The 23,788-nt window shown below is 40.1% G+C and overlaps 1 protein-coding gene across 3 annotated transcripts in view; it reads right to left on the reverse strand.

The window, feature by feature from the left end:
* KRIT1 (KRIT1 ankyrin repeat containing) overlaps positions 1 to 23,788 on the reverse strand; it is a 53,351-nt gene that overhangs the window by 19,116 nt on the left and 10,447 nt on the right. For all 3 annotated transcript variants that reach the window (XM_034760427.1, XM_034760426.1, XM_034760428.1), the window contains 10 exons: positions 17,870 to 17,994; positions 16,330 to 16,489; positions 14,465 to 14,557; positions 13,214 to 13,343; positions 9,407 to 9,650; positions 8,122 to 8,237; positions 7,547 to 7,690; positions 5,227 to 5,383; positions 3,383 to 3,490; positions 1,664 to 1,820 (listed from right to left, as the gene is read on the reverse strand). In XM_034760427.1, coding sequence (XP_034616318.1) covers positions 1,664 to 1,820; positions 3,383 to 3,490; positions 5,227 to 5,383; positions 7,547 to 7,690; positions 8,122 to 8,237; positions 9,407 to 9,650; positions 13,214 to 13,343; positions 14,465 to 14,557; positions 16,330 to 16,489; positions 17,870 to 17,971 — 1,411 coding nt within the window. In that variant the 5' untranslated portion in view covers positions 17,972 to 17,994. The remainder of the gene's footprint in view (positions 1 to 1,663; positions 1,821 to 3,382; positions 3,491 to 5,226; positions 5,384 to 7,546; positions 7,691 to 8,121; positions 8,238 to 9,406; positions 9,651 to 13,213; positions 13,344 to 14,464; positions 14,558 to 16,329; positions 16,490 to 17,869; positions 17,995 to 23,788) is intronic.

Genomic DNA, 23,788 nt, shown 5'->3' on the forward strand with positions numbered 1-23,788 from the left:
ATAAAAAGTATCTCATAATACATAACGCTAGAATCAGGAAATAAAGTATGTACTAAGGACTGTCACAGGGTGAGGAAGCCCTTTAAGGGGGATGGGGCTCAGCTGCACTCTGTGCCAGCCTCAGCTCACCTTCCCAGTGATGGGAATAAAGTCCAGGGATCATATAATAGAAGACTGAAACTAAGTGCCAGTCCTGCTGGGATGCAAAGGGCAGCATGATTTCAGGTATCAAGACGGGCTCTCCTTAGCTCCCAAGCAGATATTCTAGGAGTGCAACTCTGCGGCAGCTTTCCTCCTTGCAGAAGGGAGCACACAGACTTGAATTAACACCCAGGCAGAGGACCTGAGAAGTGAGAGCTGCAGGAAATAATAGCTCCTACAAGAGTCCACGGGCCAGGGGAAAGGACATGATTTACATCTGGAAATTAAGTTAAGTTGTTTTATTTGAGAGAAATAAAAAATTTAGTGTCTGGAAAAAAAAAAAAAGTATTGAAGTCCTGTGGCAGTTGAGAGTTCTTTTGATGCATGGTGAGATGGCCCACTGGCTTACAGGGCTAAACTAGAATGCTTTAAAAATTACAAACTCTTTATGATCTCAAATAATTAATGCAACATATGCATAGATAACATAAGTCCAGTCCTTTAATTATTACTCTCATGAATAATTCCACTGAAGTTGAATAAGTTGCATATATGAGTATGGCTCATTTATGTGAGCAAGGTTTGAAGGATTTAGCCCTATATTTGCAGGCAAAGATTTTAAGAGTGGATGCCTAAAACCAGGCTGCAAAGTCCATACTTAAGCACCTTAATAAGTGACATGATTGTCAAAAGCGCTAGGCATCCAGCAGCTCCCACAGAAGTCCTGTGTTATAATAATAATATAATATATTCGTATCTCAGAGCTGGAAGGGACCTTGAAAGGTCATTTAGTCCAGCCCCCTGCCTTCACTAGCAGGACCAAGTACTGATTTTTGCCCCAGACCCTTAAGTGGCCCCCTCAAGGATTGAACTCACAACCCTGGGTTCAGCAGGCCAAAGTTCAGTGGTTTGAGCAATCCCTGTCTCTTCAGGCATCTATATCTAGTTCTCTTTGTGGAGGGTGGCCAGGCAGACTACTGCAGCAGCTCCACTGATCTCAATGGTTTAAAGTTCTAGAAGGCATTCAAGATGATTTTCTCACAGATGGTATTATAGAACTGTAAGATATTTCATGGTGCACAATCTTTTCCCTTCTTTCCAATGAGAACCACTATTTTAAAAAACATACATGACAGGCACCAAATCTAAGCTACTGAAAAAAGTGTGTTTTTAAAGAAATTTTGTTCTAGGTGTTAAAAAAAACCCAGCAAACCCCCAAAACTCAACCCTGCTCAGCTCCAAAGTCTCGTCTAACTAACAGCCAACTCTTTATCAATCTAGTCATGTCTAGGTTTTTTGCAATTGCCTCTCTGCACTACAGTGAGCAAAATTATCATAAGTTTTTTAAAGGTCTCAAGAATGACTCAGCAATGCAGAAAATGACAGGACAATGTGTATGACTAAAGAAAGCTGGCAAGATTATTGTTTGGTGTACCAGTCTTGCTTGTGTCCTTTATTACTCTAGCAAGACATTTACAAAAATAAATGTAAAAAAACAAAATCCAAAACAATAACTACTTACTAAGGTTCTCAGAACAAATCCAAATAGTGAAGTACTGCTGTGTTTCTTGAGACAGACGCATTCCTTCCATTATCTGCTGTACAGTAGTATTGTTTCCATGTTTCAACTCAACAGAACGATATGACCCATCCATTCGATAAATCCGTACCTTTTCATACTATGGCAAAAATATATAAAAATATCATTTAAAAAATGGGAGACAAATTAATCATAAGTTAAAATCCCACTCTTCTATTGCTTTCATTTCCACAAACATCAATTTTTAATCTAATTTAGAAGCATTTACATTTTGAGAAAAATAATTTTGCAGAATTCTTTTATATTTATCTTGGATCAGAACACTCTTCACAGATCTGTGAGGCCTCTGAGACCCATATAGCATTGTCTCTCTCTACATTTCTATACCATGCCCATTACCATAGTAGCTAAGGTGCAGATTTTAAAGGTATTTAGGTGTTGCAATGCTGAGCAGAACAATGCATAAATACCTTTAAAAATCTGGGACTAAGTGCCTACGTATATCCTGCCACATGCATTATGTGATTACTACTACTGATTGACTATGAATTATGCACACAACTAGTTTATATTAAAACATCTTATTGTTACCTTTTCCTCCCTCCATCCCTCTAATTTGTTTCACTTATCCTTTAAGTCTTATCTTTTAGGCCATAAACTCTTTGGGGGCAAAGGCCTTAAATTTATTATATGTTTGTACAGCTCCTAGCACAAGGTGATCCCCAATCTACTTGAGATCTTTAGGCACTACTACTACTACTAATTTTTACTCAAAACTCCCATTAACTTCATTGGATTGTGGGTGCAGAACAAGTCTCACTACAGCCATGCTTTAAGCACGTGACTAACTTTTACGTATACCATAAATAATCCCACTTAAGTCAATGGGACTACTCATGTGCTTAAGTACCAAGCTGAACTGAGAGCTTAAACTTCTTATCTCCAGTTGTTTCAATGATTTAGCGGTTTAAAAAAAAGTTGCAAAAATTATTATAATAGCAGTGTATTTCCCCATCTCCTCTCTGCTCAGCCTTTCCCAAAAAAATTCAGAGACCAAGCCTGGAAACTTTTAGCCAGAAAGGTGAATGTCTTGGAATATTATGATTGCCTGAAAATGAGGTTAGAATCGAAAACATTTGCAATCTTAACTATAGCACTTGCTCCCACTTCTACTGTAGTAACTTCAATTACCAAATACTTAAAGTTTTACTATATTAATTTGATTATATTAGAAGGCAATAACATCTCTTATGCTCAGAGCTTAGAACAACTGCTTTATAAGGCAAAATGAGAGGGATCAGTTCCTTCTTCAGTAACACTGAAAGTCAAATGAAAATGTGCTTAAAAACAACATATCGGCAGACTGTATCAATATATAAAATGCTGGTATACATACAAAAGCAAACAGTGGTAGAATGATCAGTAGTGGCAGTAGAATTTGTGCTATTTTATACTTCCAGAAATCAAAATATTACATTTTAAAATCTTGCACACAGCTGTAGAGCCATAGATACAAGATACAAACATTTAAAATGACAAATGTTCATTTCACACCAAAAATCTAAATACATGCAGAGTACGTGTCCTGTAGACTGTCATTGCTATATGTGGACCTACCACATGTCTTGGTTTTCCACTCTGTATACATTTTCTAAGACTTTCAAATATGACTACTAAACTGTTTAAAAGGTAAACACATACAGGTTTATTTATGGCTTCCTTCAGCAGTTTTGCTGTTTCTTCCCAATCATTTTGTTTGCTCTCTTCGCAGACATTCAATGGGGATCTTCCTTGTTGATCAGTAATGTGCTACAAATATGAACAGAAAGCCTGGCATAAATATAGTTTTCAATCTAGAAAGGTAAATGTTAACAAGTTTTGAAGATAACTAAAATATCTGGGATTTTCAATAATGTTAATTAAAAACCTCCCTTGTTCATAGAGTTCAGAAGTTTGATTGTTTAAATCCTTTTCATTAATTGTACTTCTCTGTTTATTTTATCTGTTTCTGGCAGCCTCTCCACAGGAAATCACTGGGATAAGAAGAGCAGGTGTGTTTGCAGGCCAAGACTGAGGTGTGTTGGCAGAGTTGTTTGAAAAACCTTGCATAGAACTTGCTTACACTAAATCTTATTCTAGTCAGCGCTGTCAGTCATTTATTACATAAGCACCAATTTGACTCCATTTAAAATAGCATTTTAGTATTTTAATTTTGTGCTACTGTGCATTCTGACATATATTCTACATATAGAGTAAAATGCATAGTCACATATCTTCTGTGGTTGTGCTGGTGGTGGAGAGGGGGGTTTGAAGTTCCCATACAGAAGAATGGCTCTACTGAGTCAGACCAAAGATCCATCTAGTCCAGTATCCTGTTTTCTGACAGTGGACAGTGCCAGGTGCCCCAGAGGGAATGAACAGAACAGGTAATCATCAAGTGATCCATCCCGTCGCTCATTCCCAGCTTCTGGCAAACAGAAGCTAGGGACACCATTCCTGCCCATCCTGGCTAATAGCCATTGATGGACCTATCCTCCATGAATTTATTTAGTTCTTTTTTGAACCCTGTTATGGTCTTGGCCTTCACAACATCCTCTGGCAAGGAGTTCCACAGGTTGACTGCATTGTGTGAAGAAATACTTCCTTTTATATACAACTTACTTATTATCAGTAAATTAAATGTAATATAACTAACAACCAAAACTACTGCCCCACTTGATGGGGTTATAACTTCAGTCCTTTAATGTATTTTCCATCTGTACATTTTCATCACACTATGTGCATTTGTTATTGGACCCAGTATGTATATACAACAAATGTATACAAAAATGGTGCAGAATTTGATTGCTTCCCTCTTTCTAACCTTTGTATGCTGCAGAAAAGAGAGGAACTAACACCACACATCTCTTATAAGTGTGACCACTTCGCTTGTACTTGGACATATCCTGCTCTGCTCCTCTTTATCTTTTTCTTGTTTTTTTTTTTTTTTTTTTTTTTTTTTTTTTTTTTTTTACTATAAGCTCTTATAGGGCCAGGCACTGTCTCTTTCTATGTGTCTACAGAGCACCTAGAACAATGCAGCCTAGCCCTGATTGGAGCCTATCGATTCGATAGCAATAATAATAATAAAAAAAAGACTTTTAACTAGATAAATAATAGAAATGTGCAATTCAAGCAAAACCCAGAGACTGAGGAATTTACTTCTTCATAATTAACAGGAATTTTACAAAAGATAGTGAGAGTTTAGACTAAAATCTCTAGTAAAATCCAGTTAAAGTACAGTTGACAAAGGGGGCAAATATAAATCAGTCTGTATGTTTGGGCAGATTAAGTTTTAAGATGGAGTTTCCTATGATAATTGTACAACTGGAATTTGGGAGTTTAAAATGTATGTCCTTTCAAATTTAATTTAAGAGACAATTAAGAACTAAACTGCATTTATTTGTTTTTACCTTGGGAACTGGAGACATATAATATATGAGAGATATTGTAAGTGTGTGCTGCAACTGTAGGTAAAAATCATTCCAGTTACAAAGGTATCTTACTCTGTCAATTTCCAGATGGTTTAGAAGAATTTTCACAATTTCAACATGTCCTCCTCCAGCAGCAAAATGAAGAGGAGAGCTAAGTTGTCCATTCAGTAGGTTTGGATTACATTTCCCTTTCTCCAGCAACATTCGAGTGGCTTCAACTTTTCCATACCTACAAGAGAGATTAAAAGCAGAATGGCCACAACAATGAACACAACAAGATTTTTTTTAAAAACCTATTTCAGATGCTTTCAGAGATATTCCTGAATGTTTTAGGACATATGGCATATTTAGAATAGGGAAATGTGGTCTGGATGCAATTACTATAATGTGGGTGTACAACTGGCTCAAAAATCGTACTCAAAGAGTACTTATCAATTATTTGCTCTCAAACTGTGAGGATATTTCTAATGGGATCCCGTAGGAGTCTGTCGTGGGTCCAATACTATTCAATATTTTCATTAAATTACTTGAATAATCGAGTGGAGACTATGCTTATAAAATTTGCAGAACACACACCATGCTGGGTGGGGGTTGCAAACACTTTGGAGGACAGATTAGAACTCAAAATGATCTTGATAAATGGGAGAATTGGTCTGAAATTAACAAGATGAAATTTAATGAAGACAAATGCAAATTACTACACTGAGGAAGGAAATACCAAATGCACAACTACAAAATGGGGAATAACTGATTAAGCAGTAGTATTGCAGAAAAGGATCTGGGGATTACAGTGGATCACAAATCTAATATGAGCCAAAAAAAGAAAAATATCATTCTGGGATGTATTAGTAGGAGTGCCAGAAGCATGATGTGGGAGATAACTGCTCTGCTCTACTCCGTCTTCAAACATATTAAGGGATGTTACAAAGAGAACAGTGATCAATTGTTCTCCATCACCACTGAAGGTAGGACAAAAAGACGTCAATTTAGTTTGCAGCAAAGGAAATTTAGATTATATATTAGGAAAAACTTTCTAACTATAATGATAGTTAAGTACTGCAATAGACTTCCAAATGAGGTCATGGAATCCCTGTCATTGGAGATTTTTAAGACAAGACACCAGTCAGGGACGGTCTAGGTATACTTGGGTCCTGCCTCAGCACAGGAAGGGTTGAGGTCCTTTCTAGCCCTATATTTCTAGGATGCTGAGCTGTCTTGTGAACAATTTTAGTTCAGACTACAGGAATGCAGAGCAGAATTCTTCTTTTCTGGATAAACCTACTCCTCAGTAAAGGCTATTTACATGTGTAGTTTGGTGGGAAGTGGATTTGAGCCATTTAAATTTTTTGAGAGCTAAAAATATTTTATAATGCTTTAAAAGAAGTTTAATTTCTTTCACTCTTCAATAATTCAAATAACAGCTGAAGAATGTTTCCTCATTTTCCATAAAATTTTACCTCTGGGCTAAGAAAACACGTAAGGATAATTATCCAAAGGATGTATTTTCAGAATGTAAGGATCATGTGAAAAGAAGGGTTATAATGAAACTTCTGATGTAATGTTATCTATAGTGGCCAGGTTACAACTATAAGACATGCTGTAGAAACACTGCATAGAACCAGAAGTAAATACTGAAATAACAAAAATAAAAGAACATGTTATTTAAAGTTCTTGCTCTCTGTGTACTTTCAAAATGGAATAATCAAGCCATTGTTTAATAATAATGCTCTTCACTTCTATACCACATTTTATTTAAGGGTTCCCACGCATGACATTAAAATCAAAAATTTTTAAAAATCCAGTTTATTTTGCATCATTTATGTGGTTAACTTTCTGCATTTGTCTCAGCATAGACAAAAATCAATGAAGTCAGTTTCACATTTGTTCATATGTCAGTTTCACTTTCAAATTCTCAGTACTGTAATATTTGCAGAAGAATGATTAATTTAAAGATTGAATTAAATATTGACACATTTCTATTGGTCTGAGGGTCTGTAATTGTTTTAATAAAATCTAAATTTTGGGCTACATAGGAATTGGTATTCTGGATCAGACCCATGGTCCATCTAGTCCAGTACACTCTCTCTGATGGGGCCAGCACCAAATATTTCAGAGGAAGGTATAAGAAAACTAGCATTAGGCTGCCGTAGGACAATGTCCCATTAGATCTCCACCTTCTAAACCCTTTAGTCAGAGATCAGCTTAAACCTTGAAGCACGAGGTTTAATTTCTCTTTCAACATTTTTTTTATATTAACTATAAGAACAAATGACAACTAAAATGCTAGAGTTTGGACTTCCTGGCATTTAATTACTGTTTTAAACCACACAAGTGCTTAGTGGTTTTCAGCCATAAATACCAGAAATACATTCACTTGGAGAAAAATACTCACCAGCACGCATAATGGATAGGTGCCCAATGGTCACTGTCTAACTGGTTGACTGAAAAGTTGTCATCTAGAAGGCGACTAAGTAATTCAGAGTCTCCTTCACAAGCACTGCGATGAAGAGGGAAATCATCTACCCATTGGCGCTCTCTAGTAATGAAAAGCAAAATATGAAAAAGATGCAACTCACTTATATTTCAACAATCAAACATAAAGAAATATAAAAATGACAACTTATGGGCATCTAATGATGTGCACAAAGCACAAGCAGCTAAAGTGCGTCAATGTTTATACAATTAGAACTTAGGTAGACAGATGGCCAGCCATGACTAATATTCATCATGCTAAGAAACATGCATTTTAGTGTTGCCTCGTCCTCCAACTGTCCCCCCCACTCCACCTTACATTTGTTTGTTTCACCAATCTGTTGTGTTGTGCTGCAAACAGTTTGGGGACTACTTTTTATATAAGTCTTTGTGCAGTCCCTAGAGCAATGGGGCCCTGCTCCCTGAATGGGGCCTTAGACACTACTGTAATATGAATAAATAATATAAAACATAATTATATAAGTGTAACAGTACTTGTCTTCCGTGACACTGCTCATGCTGCGTTGCCACTTTTCTCGTTTTGGAATCTGAATCTTTGAATAGTCTGGAGCTCCAAGACCAAAGTATGGATTTATAACCACTTTATCAACCTAGGAAGACAACATAATATTAAAAAATAAAAAAAATAAAAAAATAAAAAAAAAAAGTCTGAAAACCTTTTCATTGAGACTTCAACAAACCAATTGGAATTACTTGTACGTTCTGTGGAACCAATGTAAACATAGTACAGTAACTCCTCGCTTAGCATTGTAGTTATGTCCCTGAAAAAGGAGACTTTAAGCGAAACGATGTTAAGCGAATCCAATTTCCCCATAAGAATTAATGTAAATGGAGGGGGGTGGTTGGTTAGGTTCCAGAGAAATTTTTTTCACCAGACAAAAGAGTATGCTATATATATATGTATACACAGTATAAGTTTTAAACAAACAATTTAATACCGTACACAGCAATGATGATTGTGAAGCTTGGTTGAGGTGGGTGGAGTCAGAGGGTAGAATATTTCCTAGGGAATGCCTTAACTGCTAAAGAGAGAGATGTGCATTGCCCCTTTAAGTACGCTGACCCACTCTAAGAACATTGCCTTTTTAGATCAGCAAGTTGAGACAGCAGCTGCTGCCTGCAAGATCCCTCCGTCCTGAGCCCTGTCGTATCTCCCCCGTGCTCTATGGAAATGGGGTAAGCAGGTGGCAGGAGCAGGCCGGAGGGGGACACCCTGATATTAGCCCCGTCTTCTCCCCCCTCCCCCCCAGCAAGCAGGAGGCTCCGGGGAGCAGCTCCAAGGCAGAGGGCAGGAGCAGCACATGGCAGTGAACTGCCAGCAATTGATAGCCTGTTGGGCGGCTGCCACAGGGAACTTAGGGGCGCGGGGAGCTGATAGGGGGGCTGCTGGGGACCTGATGAGGGGGCTGCCGGTCCACCCTGGTTCCAAGCCCCCACCAGCTAGCTGCAAAGGGCTGCTCTTTCTGCAAGCAGTGGACAAAGCAGGCGGCTGCCAAACAATGTTATAAGGGAGCATTGCGCAACTTTGAACGAGCATGTTCCCTAATTGATTAGAAATGAAACAACGTTAACAGTGATGACTTTAAGTGAGGAGTTACTGTAACTTGTTGCTATTAAGGGGACAGATTTTCAAATTCGCACATTTGAAAATCAAATCTGGCCACAAGCATTGGACTGAGAAAACCTATGTTAAAGTTCAATACATGATTATCAAATCCCTTTCACAACTAAAATGTAGTTCATACTACAAAACTCTTACCCTGTTGGTATACTGAAGATCCGACCCAAACAAAGGGTTGTAGATACACATATCTGCTTTCTCCAGCGCCAACATTTTGCTCTTTATTTCTAATGCAGTATATCCCATGTGTAGAGAGCTCTCCGTCTGACCAGGTTCAATAGCATATGCAGGGTTTGAAACATTAGTTTTAATCCTCTCAAGAGGAGATGGTCTGAATAAAGCTGGGATGGAATGAGATTGTGTATGTCGTTCATCTAACCACCTGGAGAACAGAATGGAAAAGTCACACTAGTATTTTGAAGATAAATAAAGGCTAATTTTTTAGCCACACTGGGTACACCACTTTTGGGGAAGTCAAAGGTTGTTGTGTGCATGAAGAAGCTACAGAATCAGGCCCTAAATCTGTTACATGAATTGCTCCTCTGACTCTAAGGAGTGCTTTTACTGTCACGGAGGGAGGGACCTGCCCCCTGTTTAGGTTAAGCTGGGGTGAAACATAGGGCCATTCACACACTCCTCTTGCTGATTTTGCCACCCACATATGCATTGTGGGGCATAACTTAGGGCAAGCATTTGGTCTTTTATCTTCTGGAGACTGCCTTGGCATTTAATTGCTGATTTAATGTTGTCGTTCTGTTGATCACTGTGGGCTTTTGGGGCTTTTTTTAGGTCAAGTCATATTTGTGTGTGGTTCTCTCACATACTGTAATATACAAGTTTGGGGTGGACATCATCTTTGCAGGGGAAAAAATTATTTGGTTATTTAGGCCAGGATGAGAGGGAGATAAAGAGGGATATATACCAGAATTGTGGTATTCACTGTATAGCTAGGATGGAAACACTCACAAGCAGAGGCTGCCTTAGTCTGTCTCAGTGGCAGCTCTGGCTTTTTGGCCGCCCCAAGACAAAACACGGGGCGGCCAGAACGGCAAAGCAAAAAACAAAACAAAAACCTGAGGCGCAGCCAGAGCACGGGTGTAGGGGGACCGGCTGGAGGGGGGAAGGGGAGGGAGCGGGCGGAAGAGAGAGAGAAGGGGGCAGCCAGGGCTACAGCAGGGGTGCTGCCACGCGGCCCCCCCGCTGCGTCGCCTCCTGCCGCGAGGGCTCTGCTCTGGTCGGCGGGGAGGAAGGAAGAGGACTGCCCAGTCCTCCGCGCCGCTGCCCCCTACAGGGCGGCCGGAGTAGAACAAGAACAAACAAACAAACAAAAAGCGGCCGTGCTGTCCTAGGATTGGGCAGAATGCCGCCTCCAACAATCTGCCGCCACAAGCACCAGCTTGCTCAGTTGGTGCCTGGAGCCGGCCCTGGCTCTACTCTATGGGAGCGGAGTATGGCTTGCGGTCCAAACCATTTGTCCAAACATGGGTAGACTGGATGGTATCTCTAGCTGGGTAGTTTCTTCTGACTTTGGGTTCTCCTAGTCAGGACAAAGGGTGTCCTGGACATCAGCTACCCTTTGCTGCAAAGAATACCTTAATTCCTTCCATTTGTTTACAATATTGTTTATTTGGTAAAGTTGTGGCCACTGTGCAATAAACTGTCCCTGGCTTGTGAGAAGTCTTTTGAATAAGTACCTCATTAGATGGCTAAGGCAGGGGTCTCAAACCTCCCCAATGTGGCCCACGGGGCTCCAGCAGTTTTGGAGCCAGGTCTCTCCCTTGGCCCCACCTGCTTCCCCCAGGCGCTCCCCCCCACCCAGGGCCTGGCAGCACAGTGGAGCTGAGCGGCATCTGCCTGCTCGCTCCAGGGGCTGCCAGCCCCTCCCTGTGGCCTTGGGGCAGGGCTATGCTTCCACACGCTGCCCCTTCTCCAAGCGCCCCTGCAGCCAATAAGAAGCTGCGGGGGTGATTCCTGGGGGCAGCAGCGCACGGAGGCCCCCCAGCCCGCCCAGAGTCCCAGGTAAGCGCTGCACCCGACCCCCTCCTAGAGCCTGCACCCCCTCCCCCTTCCCACACACCCCCTCCTGCCCCCAAACTCCCTCCCAGAACCTGCACCTCTTCCCCATACCCCCAGCCCCCAAACTCCCTCCCAGAGCCTGCACCCCCTCCCCCTTCCCACACACCTCCTCCCACCCCCAAACTCCCTCCCAGAGCCTGCAGCCCCTCCCCACACACCCCCAGCCTCCAAACTCCCTCCCAGAGCCTGCAACCCCACCCCCTCCTCCTGCACCCCCACCCTCTGCCCCAGCCCTGAGCCTGCACCAGCATCCAAACTCCATCCCAGAGCCTGCACCCTAGACCCTCTCCCCCACCCAAACTCCCTCCCCTTCTGCACCCAAACTCCCTCCCAGAGCCTACATCCCAATACCCTGCCCCAGACCTCCTCCCCCACCCAAACTCCCTCCCAGAGCCTTAGGCAGGTGGGGGGCAGAGGTTTTTTTTTGGGGGGGGGCGGAGTTTTGGTTGGCATGAGTGACATTATTGGTCCACTGGGAGGATTTGAGGACTGGCACTGGCCCTAAAGTAAATTGAGTTTGAGACCCCTGGGCTAGGGTGTTAAACTTTTCAGAGCTATTTCTTCAGTCTGTCTAAAGACTCAATTAGATGACATAGCATCAGTTACATTCTGTTCACATTTCCAAGGTTTTCTTCACAACCATAAAATCTGGAAACAAACATATTAAATGGAAGCTTAGATTCTAGGGCATCCATTCAATGACAGGTAAGTTTGACAATTACCACTGCGAAGCAGACAGAAACTGTTATGACTATCAGTGCTAATAAATAAAAAAATAACATATAACTTATACTTTGCTATTGTCTTTGGCCCTGATCCTGCCATCATTTATGCATGTGCTTAGCTTCACTCACATGAGCCGTTCTATTGAATTCAATGTTTGTAGAACAGTTCAGACAAGCCACACCAGTATTTCTTCATTTTTGAAGATAAAATGAAGGACTGATTGTTGTACCACTGAATGGAACAGCACAAGTAAAGTTAAGAGCGTGTGTGTTTGCAGGATCCGAATTTAGGAGTGAGACACTTTTAAAATCTCAAAAAAAAAAAAAAAAATCACAAAAAATGTCTTTGCTACACGGAGCTAAAGAAGTCAGGCTCACCAAAAATATGTGGTTAGCCAATTTCCAAAATATTAGAAATCAGATTAAAGTAATTATCTGTAAATTTTCATAATTATCTAATTTAAAAATAAGTGCTGGGGAAGACACGCTATATTATTCAAAAGTAACAGGTTTAAGTCCTAGTTTAAGTGCAAATCTCAGTGCTATTTAGACTATGGAGATGCTAAGGTGATTTCATTATACTCTGGCAAATGTTATTAGTTTATCATTAAGATTATCTATATAAGATGTAGGTATTATTAATATTCTTGCATATCACTTCTAATGAACTAGAAGTGAACAAGCCTCTTTTTGGGAACCTCTAGATCAGGGAGTGGCGCGGGCTGAGGGATGTGGCTGGCCGCGGCTTTCCGCAGCCCCCATTGGCCTGGAGCGGCGAACCACGGCCAGTGGGAGCCGCGATTGGCCGAACCTGTGGACGCGGCAGGTAAACAAACCGGCCCGGCCCACCAGGGTGCTTACTCTGGGGAGCCGCATGCCAAAGGTTGCCAATCCCTGCTCTAGATTTAAAAAAGTATAACCATCTTCACCTCAAAACTATCTGGTGTGAAAAATTACAAATCAATCCTCAAGATTTGCTTTTTTTAAAAATAAACTTACTAAGAAAAAAACATGCGATATCACCATGATTTCCTTCTCAGTGATCACAAGACTGCTGTAAAACAGATCTAATTTTTCATGTTTGCAGACTTCCTTGTCTATTTTCTATTTCTAACCCCGTATTTCTACTAATGATATTTCTTACTTATCCAAGGCTATTAACATTCTAGCAGTGAGTGTAGCAAAATGAGTGCTGGATTCGCTGCAGACCCTCATGATGTCCTGTAAGCAGTAGAAAACTGGGCATCCAGGACTGTATGCGTATTTTGTATTATCTAAAAAGGAAAGAGAAACAGAAAACTCTTCAACAGCAACAAAAATCCTGTTTTCCTCTTTTGCAGTTACACAATTTCAGCCAAAAGAGATGATATTCTATTTTTAGACTATGGTAGATCAATTTTTCCCAAATGGTAACTGATACAAATTACATATGCGGTGTTTTTGTAGTGGTTTTGGTCCCAGGATATTAGAGACACAAGGTGGGTGACGTTATATCTTTTATTGGACTAGCTTCCAAAGCTTCTCTCTCTCTCACCAACAGAAGTTGGTTCAATAAAAGATATTACCTGAACGACTTTGATTCTCACAAATTACATACCAATTTGTATGTAACAAAATTCAATCCAATAAAGTTGCCCTAAATGTATTATAAAATGTTCCATTACTGTCCCACCATTGTGATCATGTTCATTTTCTGAGTTACTGAAAAAAACTGTATACTGTACACTGCTGAAGGAAAAATAACCTGTTAGCTTTGAGAAAAACCTTACGATTCAAATGGTGTTTATTTGTCAACTTTCACTTTCAAAGCATATCACAAATAGCAAGCGAACATGTTTCCCCAGTAAAACACAAAAAACTTCCATAATAGTTTAAATGTATTTTATAGTCCCTTATTATATGAAATATATTTTGCCTTCAGAGACCTACTCAGTATTCCTTCCTCAGGCAAGAATGCCCCATTCACTTCCATGGGGACTCTTCTCTCAGAAAAGTGCTGGAAAAGATCCTTTTTTAATATTTACTTGTATAAATACAGTAGCCTTTGTAATAAAATTTGTTTTCTTGTTTCTTAATACCAAAATTAACCATTAGTAAATGTATTGAATATATAACAAAATATTGCACTGGGTCTCTAAAAATGCAACATTTTATTTTTTAAAAACTTTGATTCTCTTTAAACTTTGACTAACTACATTTCTCCCCTGTTTTTAGGCATCTGAAGAAACAGACAATTATGGATCTTTATCAACCTCAATCTAATTCTTCCAAACCCAAATATAAATATCACAGCAGTTAACATTTATATAAAATAAATATGTAAATTCTTTAGGAAATAAGGGCTTAACTTTCTCTAAAATACACACAACTTCAGGAATTATGTTTTAAACATTACCTTTGACAACAGTTGGAACAATGAAAAGAGAGGCTTCCCTGCCCACCTTCTCTCCATCAAGAGGAAATTTCTTCATTAACACTACTCGCTTTCCTAACATATTATTAAAACAACAAAGGAAGTCAACTGAGTGTTGGATGGACAAATGGTTGGCAGTTTGATTCTTCCTGGTTCTCAGGAAACAAAATAAAATATTATTTTCTGAAAACTGAGGAAGCAAATTAAATCTGAATAACCCTGAGCAGCTGCATGAATATATGTGCAACTCAACACACATACACAGATTATTAACAGATGAAGAATTACCATTACTTTCAATTTCTCTTCATATGAATTTTTCCCATGAACCTAATCATTGCCATTGCCCTTCTCTAAACCAGCTCTAAAATCTGTAATATACTTTTTTTAATGGGGTGTGCAGCAACGCACACAGTATTCTACATGAAAGAGAACCACCAATTTATATAATGGTATTATGATGTTTTCCATATTATTCTCCATCCCATCTTTGTGTAACCCAACTCTGATTTGCCTTTTTGACCTCAGCTGCAAATTTAGCAAAGTCTTCACCAAACTGTACACTGTAATGCCCAGATTATTTTCCTGAGTCAATCCTGTTAAGTTAGAACCCTGTGAAGTGTATCAGTAGTTCAAATTTTTCTTTCTATCATGCATTACTTTAAATTTATTAACATTGAATTTAAGTTTCATTGTGTTACCCATTCACTTAGCTTGGTAAAACCCTCTTAAATTCCTCATAGTCTTCTCTGGATTTGGCTAACCAAAATAATTTTGTGCCAGCTGCAAATTTTTGCTACTTCACTACTTACCCCCTTTTCTAGATTGTTAATAATTATATGACCATGGTATAGCTACACCAGCAAAAATCACTCTGGTGTAGAAGCAATTACACTGGCAAAAAGGTGCTTTGGTATAACTTACACCATTCAGAAACAAAATGAGCTATACAGACAAAAGCACTTTTTGCTAGCACAGCTATATCATAAAAAAAAAAAAATCACATCCCTACTCAAAATGGCTATGCCAAGAAAACTTAAGTGTAAACGTGGTCTATTAAACAACAATGGTCATAATATAGAACCTTGAGGCACTCTGCCATTAAGCTTTTGCCCTGATGAAAATGGATTATGTATTCTTAACTCTTTGTTTCTTATCGCTCAACCAGATTTTGATCCATGACAATACTTTATCTCTCACCCCAGAATTACTTAGTTCCTTTACAAGCTTCTTGAGAGGAAACCTGTCAAAGGCCTCGATACAGTCTAAATAAACTATATCAAATGGTTACCCTTTATCCTCTATTTTACTACCATGGACAAAGAATTCTAACAGATAAGTGAGGCACAAATTTCCTTTGCAAAAACTGTGCTAGCTAGATAATATCATATTGCGGATTCCAGATGTTTTATTATAACTTTGACAAATTTACCAGGTATAGTTTAAGGCTATCTGGTGCATAATTTTCTGGATCATCCCTAAAGCCTTTTTTTAAATTGCTAATTTTTTAACTGTGTGCACTGTAATTTAGTTTTTCTAAGTATTTAGAAACTTAGCTGTAAAACTCATTTTGGACTGAAATATTGGTATGGGCACACAAGGTCTCATGTACGATAAACTTGTCAGAAAAGTTTGGGGTTTTTTGAGGGTTTTTTTTAAGACATTTAGAAGTAAAAGGAAAATAAATGACAGCCTGAGGGTTCAGTTGCATTTTTCTGTTTGCAGACCTTAAAATAGAGCTTGATTTCTAAAACAGATATTGTTTTATTACTTCCTTTAACTGGCCTATTTGAGTAATACAATTATTATAGAGACACCAATACCAAATAAGGAAAAACAATGCTCACCTTTGATACCTTGATTAGCTGGTGAAATTGGTTTGGTGGTTTCTACTACATAATCCAAGATGCTCTGGGTTATCTCAGTGCCTCCCTGAAGTTTAGTTTCCAACAAAACTTTCTTTCTCTTTTTCTTTTGTCCTTCAATGGGAACCTCAAGCAACAAAATCTTGCAAACAATAAAATTAAAGAATTATTTAAGAATTACTGAAACATTACTTTTATTTAACAAGTGGACTAGCAAATTTTTGTTTTTAATTAACCAATTGTAGTGCTATGTGCAAAATTCTCTAAATAGCAAGGGTATGTGGGACATTCAACAGATACTGTAAGTGATTTTGAATGTACTTTCACCTGACTTTTCAGGTCCTCAAAGTCATGGATGGCCAACTCCTATGTGACATTCTACTAAGCATTTTACTGCAGACTTCACAACCATCATGAACTCTGCTTGTGGACAAATCCCATGAGTCAGCAGTCATTTACAGAATGTATTCCTTTTTATATTTTTAGTATTTTTCATATTGCAGAAGCTGGAATGTGTTTCATTAGGCAAAAATTATGCCGTTAACTATATGATGAATGTTTGATTTTTCTTATTTGAAATCCTTTGATATAAAATAATAAAAGTACAAAGTCATTATACACAGGGCTTTTTATTTATAAAATGGGTATTATAAAAGGAGAAGCATAACTGGCCAGTAAAGATTCCACATTTGTGGGATCTTGGTGCAACTTCACAAATTGGTCCTTGGTAGTCAATTGTAAAAGCAGTGAGAAAATTCAGAAAGTACTAAATGCAAAACAGCATGTTCTGGAAGGTCATCTTGGCCACCAAAGACACAGAAACGGGAAAAGCCAAGATCCCAATCTTGTATTAAGATCTATGCAGCACAGAGATCCACCAATATGCAACATGATAGGTGACTTGGCCTTACCCTAAAAGACCTGACTCTGTTAACACTTGCACAGAGGTTGTAGGATCAGATTCTAAAACAGCAACTGTTTGACATGTTCCTGTCAATATGCTGCGCTGAGGTTTGATTGTTGATTTTAAGCACAAAAAAAAAAAATGTAATTTAAAAAAAACACTTCAGAAACTTAGAAGGATGTTACCTGAATTTTTTCTAGTATATGTTGTGATTGTGGCATTTGTTTAAAGTATAACATAATACATTATAGTGTTTTGGTATTTGCTGGGTTAGTACACTAGCCTGAAACAAAGATTCGGCTCCCTCCTCTGCCACAAACTTCCTGTGTGACTGTGGCCAAGTCACTTAGTCTCTCTGTGCCTCAGCTCTCACTCTGTAAAATAGGGATAATTATACTTCCCTATGTCACAAAGGTCTTTCTGAGGATAAATAAATAGATAATAAAAGAGTGGGACACCCCTACTATGGAGCTATACAAGTACCTAAGATTGCTCAGATAGTAAATCTCTTTTTATCTATCTAAACTGAGGGTTAATTACGGTTTTTGTTTTTCAATTATGTTATTTTTTTCATATTTTCAAACTTTAATCAAAGAAAGTAAAAAAAATTGTTTATACTTCATATGATTTAGCTCGATATTCCCGAGAATTCAGGCTAGCAGTAGTCTTTGGACGAATCACAGCAACATATGCATCTCCTATGTTTTCTGGGTTTCCCATGGTTTATTCTTTTTCATTTATTACTAGAGACAATTAAATAAACAGAAGTAAAAGGTTAGATTGAGGAAACAAGATAAAAACAAACCAAATATATCATACCTTAGCATAAATAATTATATTCACTGATGTTTTCTATTTAAAACAGGTTATTCATTTTTTATTATCTGGAGAAATTGTTTCAATAGTTGTTACAATTCATTTTCCTTTTCATGCACTAAGAGAATGTATCAATGAAAAACCCCTACACTGTACAAAATTAATATGAATAAACCTCTTCATTAACTTATTTTTATATTTAGGCTTGGAAGGATTAGATTTTTTTCTTTTGGATAAGTGTCAGTGAACCTCGATTTCACCATGCACACACAAACTGATGAAAAAATATTACATCAATAATAACTGAAATTTACAGATAGGTAAAGTAACAAAAATGGGAACTTATTTGAGTTTGATTTTAAGATACTTACTTTGCAAATTTTGACATGTGACATTGACAATTTGTGTTATAATGGTTGTAAAGCCAACTTTTTGAATATCAGTGGGTACTATCATTAAATAATTGTCAGATGCCCCCACAACTGTGAAAGTTTAAATTGATAAAAATAAAAAAGCTTAAAAACAAACATCAATATTATCCATTGAAATTATAATTAATTTTTTTTAAAATACAAAATAAAAATAAAATTCTTCCAAGCTTATTTGTAATGTAAAGATGACTGTATCTCTTTCAATGAGCACGTAGCCTCCACACAGTAGAATCTCAGAGTTACAAACACCTCAGGAATGGAGGTTGTTCATAACTCTGAAATGTTGATAACTCTGAACAAAATGTAATGGTTGTTCTTTCAAAAGTTTACAGCTGAACATTGACTTAATAGAGCTTTAAAACTTTACGGTGCAGAAGAAAATTGCTACTTTTAACCATCTTAATTTAAATGAAACTAGCACAGAAAGTTTCTTTACCTTGTCAATTTTTTTTTTTAAACTTTCCCTTTAGTAGTTTATGTTTAACACAGTACTGTACTGTATTTGCTTTTTTTTCGGTCTCTGCTGCTGCCTGATTTCAGGTTCCAAATGAGGTGTGTGATTGATAGGGATGTAAATGTCGTTAAAGAAGTACCCATTTAAACTATTAAAATTATATCAGTTAACCATTTAACTGATTCGGGCCTCACAATGCCTAGGATGGCACGTCTCCCCTCCCCCCATGCCCCGGAGAGATGGGGAAGGGCAGCTGTGCTCATCGGGGGTGACACAGCAGGCCTAGCTAGGAGGGCCTGGGGCAATTGAGGGGGCCCAGCACCCCCCTCACATCCTCAGTACCCAGGGCCGCCCGGGGGTGGCGGGGGCAAGTGGGGCAATTTCCCCCAGACCCCGGGCCCCGCAAGGGCCCCCACGAGAATATAGTATTCTATAGTATTGCAACTTTTTTTTATGGAAGAGGCCCCCAAAATTGCTTTGCCCCAGGCCCCTTGAATCCTCTGGGCGGCCCTGTCAGTACCCAGGAAAAGGGAGAGCAGCCCAAGGTACCTAGTTCGTCCTGATGTGGCTTCCACAGACGCGCCGTACCACCTCAGCAGCGGCTTCCCTTCCCTTCAATTATCAGCTGAAGCCACAGGATTGACCAGTGTTCTGGCCGCCTCCACAGCTGAGCTCCTTCCAGTGGCTCAGAGGGAGGCCAGGGACTACTTTACCTCCCCGACGGGGCCCACAGCCTAAATACGCTCCCCTTGCCCCGCTGGCCACTCCCCACGAAACCCCCAGACTGGTGGTTTGCTCACCCTACTTCCCTGCGCTGCCAGGCATTTCTTGGCCTAGTGAGTGGTATCCTTCCACCTGGGTCTGTGTAAGTATTTCCCCTCAGGCCAATGGGGCTTAAGGGACTGCTTTTACCAACTAAGGGGTGTACAGGACCCTCCTCACCGCTGGGGCGAAGACCCCACTGGGGTTAGAGTGTTAATAATATCAACTCAGCCTCTTTAAGAGGGGGCTGGGCTTTCAGTGACCTCGCGTGATACCCACCCCTTCCTGATTGCCATAGACACCTCTTGCCAGCATCCCAAAATGGTGTCTCTGCTGCAGGAGAACCTGTCTGAGACCCGTGCACAGGCCCCAGCCTCCAGCAAGGACTTCTACCAGCTGATCGCCACCCAGAAGGAGGTGGGTGAACAAAGGAGGGTTAATGGTTTGACTAATACTTACATTTTAACTATTTAACCATTTAATATTTTACATCCCTAGTGCTTGACCAGTAAGTTCGTTACTCTGAGGTTCTACTGTACAATAACTCCTCACTTAACGTTGTAGTTATGTTCCTGAAAAATGTGACTGTAAGTGCAACGATGTTAAGTGAATCCAATTTCCCCATAAGAATTAATGTAAATCGGGGGTGGGGGGAGGGTTAGGTTCCAGGGAAGTTTTTTTCACCAGACAAAAGACTATATTATATATATATTTTATACACAGTATAAGTTTTAAACAAACAAGTTAATACTGTACACAGCAATGATGATTGTGAAGCTTGGTTGAGGTGGTGGAGTCAGAGGGTAGAAGAGGGTGGGATATTTCCCAGGGAATGCCTCACTGCTAAATGATGAACTAGCATTCGGCTGAGCCCTCAAGGGTTAACACATTGTTACTGTAGCCTCACACTCTATGAATGGAGGAAGGGGAGACAGCATGGCAGACAGAGACACACAGTGTGTGTGTGTGTGTGTGTGTGTGTGTGTGTGTGTGTGTGTGTGTGTGATGCGCATTGCCCCATTAAGTACGCTGACCTCACTCTAAGAACATTGCCTTTTTAGATCAGCAAGTTGAGACAGCAGCTTCTGCCTGCAAGATCCCTCCGTCCTGAGCCCTGTCGTGTCTCCCCCGTGCTCTATGGAAATGGGGTAAGCGGGTGGCAGGAGCAGGACTCAGGGGGACACCCTGATATTGGTCCCCTCTCTTCTCTCTTCCTCTGCTGGGGGGGGCTGTCGGTCCACCCTGGTTCAGTGTTTTCCCCAGGAATTGAAATTAGAGGGGTGTTTGAATTTATGGGGGAGGGGAGGTCAGGGCTGATGAGGGGTGAGACCGTGAGGGTGAAGGTGGGCTGTATGGCACAATAGTAAAAACTGAAAACAACTGTTTCATGACCATTTTATTAAACTCATGTTTTGAAATCATCACAAATTAAAGTTGGCTACTCAAGCATTCTGTGAAGCACGACATCTACAACCTTCTTGGTTTCTTGTTATAATTTTGCACAACTCTGTTAATGAACTTCTTGAATGCAACACGTTCATCTTTGGTGGCTTCTTGTATGTCCAGTACTTCCATTGCTTCAATTGATATGCTCTTTAGTTCATTCACATGATCAGGCAGAAGGCAACTTCTTTCAGAACACAAAATTCTATTCAATGATGAAAAAGAACACTCAACTGTAGTTGTTGCGACTGGGAATAGCAAGAGATGAATTCCTACTTCTTTCATCCCAGGAAACATAGCATAAAGATCAGGTCAAGCCACTAGTGATGATAAAAAAGAAGTTGAAGTCAAATCTTCATTCATTGGTCGTATGATACTCCACTCTGTGTTCAAATTTTCTATTCTGTCCTGAGCACATGGCAACCCCATTGCTGGTAGTGCCTCACTTCACTCAACTGTCAGTGTTTTATAGGACAGGGATCTGTTAAAGCTACTTAGAGGTTGAGCAGAATCTAGAAGTCGCTGTTGTAGATTTTTAAGAATAAAGTCTGTGTACTTTTTCAGTTGTCTTAAACACTTCTTGTCCTCTTCACTTAAGGATTCAATATAAATGCCTTCATTAGTCAACTTCTGGACTGAAGTCTTTGGGCAGGTCTTCATTACCCACTGGATCGGCGGGTAGTGATCGATCTACGGGGTCAATTTATCGCATCTAGTGTAGATGCGATAAAATAGATCCCCGATCGCGCTCCCCATCGACTCGCTGCCGTCCACACGGCCAGTAAGTCGACCTAAGATACGCCCACTTCAGCTACGCTATTTGTGTAGCTGAAGTTGCGTATCTTAGGTCGACTCCCCCCCCCCCACTAGTGAAGACCTGGACTTTGCTTCTTCCAGTACTTTTTCAATGGATAGCTCTGATTGATCCAAATTTAGCTTCTATTGCTGGACAAAGATCTACTACTGTTGTAGCAGATGCCTGGATGGTATTGTTTAATTACCCAAGTGGTTTCAACAGTAGACTTACAAGAGAGACAATGGCAATAGTCTTCTCTGAATGTAGTAGCAAAAGTAATCCACCAGCCTCACTACTTAGATCCATCCCATCTTGGTAGATACTTTCCAAAGTCAGTAATATCGGCTGGAGTAATTTTAAGACAACAGCCAAGGATCGCTCATGAGAAAGCCAGAGGGTTTTCCCAGGTTGGACTAATTTGAACTTCAGTCCCAGTGTATCTTCTATATTTTCCAAGATATTCAGCCTTTTTGGACTCTTGCTGAAAAAAGAATATAATGAAGACATTAAATTTATAGCTTTTTAAATGTCTTTTGAAGAGTCTGCAGCTTGTACTAGCGCTAGTTGGAGTAGATGACCTCTGCAGTGTGTATAGGCAGGGCCAGCTCCAGGCACCAGCTTCTCAAGCAGGTGCTTGGGGCGGCTGCTCCGGAGAGGGGCGGAATGTCCAGGTATTCGGCGGCAATTCGGCGGACGATCCCTCACTCCGCCTGGGAGCGAAGGACCTGCCGCCAAATTGCCGCCGCAGATTGTGATCGTGGCTTTTTTTTTTTTTTGGCTGCTTGGGGCGGCCAAAACCCTGGAGCCAGCCCTGTGTATAGGAGAGATTAGGGTTACCCTTTTCTCTGAGCAAAGCTTGTACTTCACCAGGTCTTCCAGAGAAGTTTGCAGCTCCATCAAATGCACAAGCAGCCATCTGCTTGGGGTCCAATTGACAAGCATTTAATTCTTCTAAGATGTGGGTTGTCGCAGATGAAGACTGTGTCTTCTATAACTTGAACATCTAGAAATGCATCTACTGGCCTACCGCTGACATCAATATAACGTACACAATGACTTAACACTTGCCCATTTGCATCTGTGCATTCATCAGCCATGTATGCAAATTTTTTGAATGTGGTAAGAGAGGTCTTCACTTTTTCAACTGTTGAGTCTTTCACTGTTGCACCATATGCTTCTAGCCAGTCAGTTGAGTTTCTTGCAGAAAGATAGTGAGCATTTGCTGGTCTTGTTCGGAACCAGTGTTCAACTTCAGGATGAACAAGTGACAGTGCACTTAACATTGGTCTCCAGTTTGTAGTGTGTGGTATCACTTGCTTAAATAGAAAGTATGATGCCACACCCAGGTTTGTTCGCATGTCTCTTGAGGTTCCACGCAGCTCACAGTGATTTCAGCTGAGCTCTCAGTGGGGGAACCTTGCTGCTAGTGCAGACTGGGCCCTCTCTTCCACTTAGACCGGATTATCAGTGATTTCAGCTGTAGCTGTCACTTAACAAAACAAAAGACTATCTATGGAGCTTAATCAGCTCTGTCTTTAAACAGTGGAGAGGGGCAGGTCAAATAGTACTTGTGACTCAGGCACCCCATCAAGCAAAACACCTGTCCCCACACTCTCTCTTGATGCCCTCAATCAGCACCGGCTAAGTACAGTTCTACTGTCCTTTACTCATACAATAAGAATAACAACATTTAATTCCCTCCACCCCCGCATTCAACCCCAGCCAAAATCTATCACTTGGGCAACACAGCTCTGTTTGCTGGATATCTAGGTAAATTATGTGTGACTATAAATACAATCTGGTCCTGAAGCCTTTCCCCTCAGCCCCCAGCTCAT

Source organism: Trachemys scripta, chromosome 2 (assembly GCF_013100865.1).
Source record: "Trachemys scripta elegans isolate TJP31775 chromosome 2, CAS_Tse_1.0, whole genome shotgun sequence".
Classification (NCBI taxonomy): Eukaryota; Metazoa; Chordata; order Testudines; family Emydidae; genus Trachemys; species Trachemys scripta.